At 47.2% G+C, this 6724-nt stretch overlaps 1 protein-coding gene across 1 annotated transcript in view; it reads left to right on the plus strand.

Annotated features, from left to right (window-relative positions):
• The window catches only part of cerkl (CERK like autophagy regulator), a 36400-nt gene extending 30567 nt beyond the window's left edge, over nt 1–5833 (plus strand). Inside the window, exons 8-14 of the mRNA XM_030081338.1 lie at nt 1680–1857; nt 1950–2015; nt 2397–2449; nt 2637–2745; nt 3010–3106; nt 3998–4191; nt 5391–5833. Coding sequence (XP_029937198.1) covers nt 1680–1857; nt 1950–2015; nt 2397–2449; nt 2637–2745; nt 3010–3106; nt 3998–4191; nt 5391–5472 — 779 coding nt within the window. The 3' untranslated portion in view covers nt 5473–5833. The remainder of the gene's footprint in view (nt 1–1679; nt 1858–1949; nt 2016–2396; nt 2450–2636; nt 2746–3009; nt 3107–3997; nt 4192–5390) is intronic.
• Nucleotides 5834–6724: the final 891 nt, after the last annotated feature.

Consider the following 6724-nt stretch of genomic DNA (forward strand, 5'->3'; position numbering starts at 1 on the left):
GAGACAGGCAGGCAGACAGACAGGTGGCAGGACAGTAGATCACTGGGTTACAACAGGTATGTGGCCATATGGCACGCTGTGTGTGTGTGTGTGTGTGTGTGTGTGGCGGGGTGTTGATCATGTGATCGTGAGCAGAGGAGCCAGATTGGCCGTCTGATTTGTCTCGGTGTTCTGTGGTTCGTGGTGCATTCACATGTTGTGGGAATAATCCGTGACTTGTCTGGAGCCCCTGCAGACCTGACGTTGTTCTGCTGGTGGGATTAGATAATCCCACTCGTCTCCAGCACTAAATTACTTGTTCCAGAATTTTCTTGATTCAAATGTCAAAAAAAAAAAAAAAAAGAAAAAAAATCCTGAACAAAGTGGAACTGAACAGGAAACACGTGGGATTATTAGTTTTTTCCAGTCCATCCATCATCCATCACCCATTTTGTAGATAGATCCAGGTCAAGGTCGCCATGGCAACAGGGCAGAAGAGCAGCATCTTCCCCTGGTTCCTCCTGGGAATCCCCACATGCTCCCGGGGCATGCTGGGAAATGTAGTCCCTCTGGCTCGTCCTCTCAAGCACACCGGGTGTCGCACCTGGTGCTCAGTCCACAGGGAGGCAGTGTGTGTGTGTGTGTGTGTGTGTGTGTGTGTGTGTGTGTGTGTGTGTGAATGTGTGTGGCATCACCAGGGGACGTTTTGTGGTTTTTATCTCCCGACTAGAGGAGCTGCATCCTGTACGTCAGCACGCCGCGCTGCCCTTTGACCCCTGAGCAGATTTGTGTGATTTCAAGAATTTAAATACAAGAACTCTGACGCCCATCCAGGTTTTAAAGGTTAATTCCCCTCAAATCACTGACAGCAGGCGATCAGTGATGCCAGAGCGACGGCTGATTTCTAGACTGAGACCAGATGTTGGACACCATCTCCACCTCTGGACGTCCAGTGGTTCAGTTCCTGGGTAGCATTTCCTGTTAGCTTAGCATGAAGACTTGAAGTCTATGGGAGTGGTTAGCCTGCACAGTGGATCATGTGGATCTGAAATACATGACTTGAACTTAAAAAAAAGGGTACCGGATATTCCTGTACGCTAACAAGCAGCTCAGGCCCCGCCCTCACCAGCAGCTCAGGCTCCGCCCTCACCAGCAGATCAGGCTCCGCCTCCACTAGCAGATCAGGCTCCGCCCCCCACCAGCAGCTCAGGCTCCGCCCCCTCAGGGCTCAGTCACTCCGCAGATCAAATGGAAGCTGAATCTCTGATATGACCTGCCAACAGAATGAGGTGTGTGTGTGTGTGTGTGTGTGTGTGTGTGTGTGTGTGTGTGTGTGTGTGTGTGTGTGTTAATATTGACCAGTTAGAGCTTAAACTTTCCCTCCTCTACCCCTGAGCTAAAACACACACACACACACACACACACACACACACAGCGAAAAAAAGCCAACTGGTGGCATGGTGAGAGGTTCATGAATATTAATGAGGAGAACTCCAAATATGGGCGACAGAAAAGAGGTCAGAAATGTAGACTGGACCTGCGCGTGTGTGTGTGTGTGTGTGTGTGTGTGTGTGTGTGTGTGTGTGTGGTTGTGTGATTGTGAGTGTGTGTTTGTGTGTTCCATAGCCTGATGTGATGGAGCCTGTTCATCATCAGTTATCATCACCTGTCTCTCTCTCTCTCTGCCTGTCTGTCTGCAGGTCACCTGCAGCAGGTGGACATGTGCAGCTTCAGTTCTCTCGGCCGATTGGTCCGTTTCGGTTTCTCTGCCATGTTCGGCTTTGGGGGGCGGAGCTTAGCGCTGGCGGAGAAGAAAAGGTGGATGTCGTCATCGCGGCGGCGAGAGTACGCTCTGGTCAAAACACTGGCCAAACTGAGGTAACACACACACACACACACACACACACACACACACAAACACAAATGCAGTCAGACTAATAATACTTCCTGTTTCTGTCTGTGTGTGTCAGACCGGAGGAGTGTGAGCTGTCTTTTCTACCAGCGAAGAAGACAGACGGGAACCTGTCAGAGCAACGGTGGGAAGAACACACACAGACTCACACACACACACACACACACACACACACACTCACACATGCAGGATGACCCCTTCAGAGCTGTCCACCAGCAGTTTATTAACAGATGGTATGAGGTTTCATGATATGAGGTTCTGTGATATGAGGTTCAGTGATATGAGGTTCTATGATATGAGGTTCAGTGATATGAGGTTCAGTGATATGAGGTTCTGTGATATGAGGTTCTGTGATATGAGGTTCTGTGATATGAGGTTCTGTGATATGAGGTTCTGTGATCTGGTTGGTTTGCGTGATGCTGACGTCACAGAGCAGGAAGGAAACAGCAGAATAAACATATTAGGGATTTAAATGAAGTGATGTTGTGATGTTTGACTTCCTCAGAGACCAGGACCCGGACCCGGACCCGGACCCGGACCCAGAGCCAGGTGAGACAGGTACCTGTCTGTCTGACAGATGGAGAGTTGGTTACATTTCCTTTGTTCTCGTGAAGTGACATCATCATCAATACATCAATATCAAAATCATCACCTGATATCCCTTAGAAACAAGTTATTGATCCTCAGTGTGTGTGTGTGTGTGTGTGTGTGTGTGTGTGTGTGTGTGTGTGTTTGGATGCTGCAGAGGGGGAGGAGTCCTGGACGACCAATCAGGGCCTGTATCTCAGTATCAGCATCATGTCCATCCCCTGTCTGAGTCCACACGTCCCCCGCGGCCTGGCCCCCAACACCAGGTACTGTGTGTGTGTGTGTGTGTGTGTGTGTGTGTGTGTGTGTGTGTGGTTCTTCACTTAAACAGGAACTTTAAGAACCAGACTTTTGAAACTCTTAAGAACTTCATTTTTGTATTTTCTATGTTAACCTGAAGACGTGAAAAATAAAATCTGTAGAGTTCAGCACAGTGGGGCGGGGCTTATTTTTTTCCCAGCATGCTGATGGAAGTAAAGGCTCCGGTCACTGACCAATCACCTGCTGTGTCTGCTCCCTGTTTGTGACAGGCTGGCCAATGGCAGCGCAGCGCTGATCGCCGTGGGCAACACGTCCAGGTCAGAGTTCATCAGACACCTGAAGAGGTTCAGCAGCTCCAGCGGACAGGTGAGACCACACCTGTCTGAGCCGTGCAATGTGGATTATAGATCAGAGGGTTTCACTGTGGGGTCCAGGGCCCCCTGAGGGCCTTCAGGGGTCCTCAGCCAGGTCCTGTTAGAATGTGTGAGAGGTTTGTACCTTTCTCCTCCACACAGTTTAACCCTTTACCTGCTGGCTGGCTTCAGTCCAGCAGCTCCACTGAGTCTGAAAAGACTAACTGATCTGGTTTGTTGTCTCCTCGTCTGTCCCGCCTGCAGATTAGCCCAGTTTGTCCTGTCCCGTCCCGTCCCGTCCCGGCACGGCCCGGCCTTGCACTCTATCCCACTTTCTAAATATAGTGAAGCAGACAGGCTGCATCCTGATTAACCCACTTCCTGTTTCCAGTGAAACACAGAGAACAAGAAGCTGAGAAACACAAGATAAAACTGATCTAATGAAACAAGATCCATGAGATGAGGTCAAATAATAATAAATAGATAGATGAAATAAAAAGATTAAAGAACAGATAAGATGTAATATAATATTAAAACCAGATCACATCAAGGCTGGATCAGAATAAAGTTTCAATAAAAATACAGTAAAATAAAATGAAAAGTCATGATCATCACTGTGAACAACACTGGGATGAAGACAGGCAGCATGTGTGTGTGTGTGTGTGTGTGTGTGTGTGTGTGTGTGTGTGCGTGTGTGTGCAGGAGCGCTGCTGCCCCCTGCTGCAGTGTGGCGGTGCTGCAGGACAGGAAACAGGAAGGAAGCTGCTCGCAAGCTTAACAACAAGCTTAACGAGCGTCTTAACAAGCGTCTTAACGAGCAGCTTAATGAGCTTCCTGTCGTCCTGACCTGAGCTGACCCCCCAGCAGACTCTTCGTGACTCCGCCCCCCTCTCTCTCTCCACAGTTCAGCTTCTCATTCGTGGAGGCGCATGCCGTGTCGGCGGTGAGGCTCCGCCCCCGCGCTCTGACTGGCTGGCCCGAGGAGGAGAATGAGGAAGAGGGGGAGTCCAAAAGCACGCCCATCATCCAATCAGAGCGAGCCTTCCCCTGGAACATCGATGGGGAGCTGGTGGAGATCGCTAACGAGGTGCTCGTTAGGTAACACTGCAATATTATTACTATTAATTATCATTGATATTATGTAAGAAATGTGCCGCCTCTCTAAAGCAAGCTTATAGTAAGTAATACAAATAATAAATAAATACACTAAAATAACAACATAACAGCAAAAAAATAATAATAACACTATGAAGAACTTTTTGTTTGTTTGTTTGTTTGTTTTGATGGGGGGGGGGTTCCGAAACCCCACACGGCAAGTAAAATTCAAATTCATTTCAACAAACAAGTGAATCTGCTGAAGATTCATCGTCCAAACTCTGGACCCAGCTGATCAGCTGAGTCGCATTTCAGCATGTTGTTTTTATTTTTATTTTTATTTTTTTCTCTGAACTGTTCAGCTCCTCCAGACCGTGAAAATCAAATCAGATCAAATCAGATCAGATCAGATCAAAGCAGGTGGCTCTCAGAGGTAATGTCTCTGAAAGCCACCTGAGCTGTGGTGCGTTTAGGTTCCCTCAGACAGAACGGCCAGACAAACTGCAGCTGCAGTTGTAATTATTATAGCAGTAATAACAACAACAGCAGCAGCAACAACAATAACAATAATAATAATACCACTACTACTACTACTACTACTACTACTTCTAATAATAATAACAATAATGATGATGATGATGATGATTATCATCATTATTATTAATTCTATATATTGGGCACTTATCAAACAAAGTTAAAATGTTTCACAGAGAAAAAAAACAACAACACAATAAAACACCAGAATGGATGAGAAAATATTTTTTAAAAAATTGGCAAAATAAAAATTAAAAATAATCATGAAATTAAATACAAATAAATAATGTTTGGTTATTAATTTCTGTTGTAGAAATAACCCTAATAAGAAAACAATGTTTTATTTCTCTCATTCACAGCACAGTCTGTCTCTCTGTCTGTCTGTCTCTCTCTCTCTGTCTCTCTCTCTCTCTTTCTGTCTGTCTGTCTGTCTGTCGGTCGGTCTGTCTGTCTGTCTCGCCCGTGCTCTCAGTCTCAGACTGTCTCAGACTTGACCAATCAGAAATGTTGAGCTGTAAGCCCCGCCCCCCCGCGGTGGGGACGAGGCTGATGTTACATGGTGTTACATTTTATTTCATCATGTTACGATGAACTCCACACACAGATTCATCTAACTGTGTGTGTGTGTGTGTGTGTGTGTGTGTGTGTGTGTGTGTGTGTGTGTGCAGGGTCCACCCCGGGCTCATCACTCTGTACGGGGAGGACGTGGACGAGGCCGAGGAGCCCATCGTTTCCTGCAGCTGCATCTGAACCAGCAGGGGGCGCCACGCCGCCACTCCGCCCGCTCCCTCTGACAGCCGCTCTGGGGGATGACGGTTGCCATGGTGACCTGGACCATGTGAGGTGTTTTGGAGGCGGTGCGGCCGCAGAGCCGAGCAGCCGACCTGCCGCCTGTTTTATTGATCTGGATTATTTTAATCCAGATTTAAACCCAGATCTTAAAACAGATGAAGTATCTTCAGTGTCTTGGATTAACATGTTTAAAAAACAGAAACCAGAAACCCGACTCACTGCCACTGTTAAATATGAGTATCGATATAGATCTATAGAAGCCCCGCCCACTTCAGTGGTGCATTACTAATATTTCCATGGTTACGATGCTGAGATCTGCATCTCAAACCCCGCCCATTCATTTGATTGACAGGCCACACTAAGAAATGTGAACATGCCGTTTTCCGTCCCAAACGCAGAGTGTGGTGAATCTGAGGCGGCCATGTTGGAGGTTTTGGCTCAGCCGGGATCACATGACCGTTTACATCCAATAAAAAACAATCTGCTGTCCCCTGTTTCTGCTGTCAGGCCGCCATCTTCAAAGGTTTCCTCCAAAAGCTCCGTCTCTGCATGAGGAACGTTCTCAGGTTCCTCTGGACAGGAACCAGCCAGTTCTCCTGCTCAGTCTGGGACGGTAACCCAGGGAACCCAGCAGCTGCGTCTGCATCTCCGACTTCACTTTCTCCACCAATCAGAAGCTTCTTCTGGATTTACACACTGCCTTTTATCCAGGCTGTTTTTTTTTCAGGCAGCACCAGCTGTTCACTCTCTCTCTTTGCTTCAGGACTGAACAGTCAGTCAGAACACGATCAGAGTGGCGTTGCGGCCCAACGCAGCGTCCAGATCTCAGAGCTGCAGCTAAAGTACGACAGAGCCTTGAGGCGCTGCAGAGATGCCGCGGCTGCAAACTCTAAATCACACCGTCATCAGCAAACAGCTTTTCCAGCTGGGAGACTGAGCGTAAAAATCTGATGAGACAAACATTAATTATGTGCGAGGCAGGCTGTGATTGGCTGCAGGCTCACAGAAGCTTCTTACCGTCACTTAACAACATTAACCCGATGGTCTGACTCCGATGTGGCGATGCAGGTCAGACTGTGTGTTCGCAATGTTTCATCCAAATAGCTTTGTAAGTGAAAATGAAAATGATATAAAATTATGTGATATTATATTATATATACATATTATATAATTCTATATATGCAAAAAGTATCATTTCTACTAAAACAGT

Source organism: Myripristis murdjan, chromosome 21 (assembly GCF_902150065.1).
Source record: "Myripristis murdjan chromosome 21, fMyrMur1.1, whole genome shotgun sequence".
Lineage (NCBI taxonomy): Eukaryota > Metazoa > Chordata > Actinopteri > Holocentriformes > Holocentridae > Myripristis > Myripristis murdjan.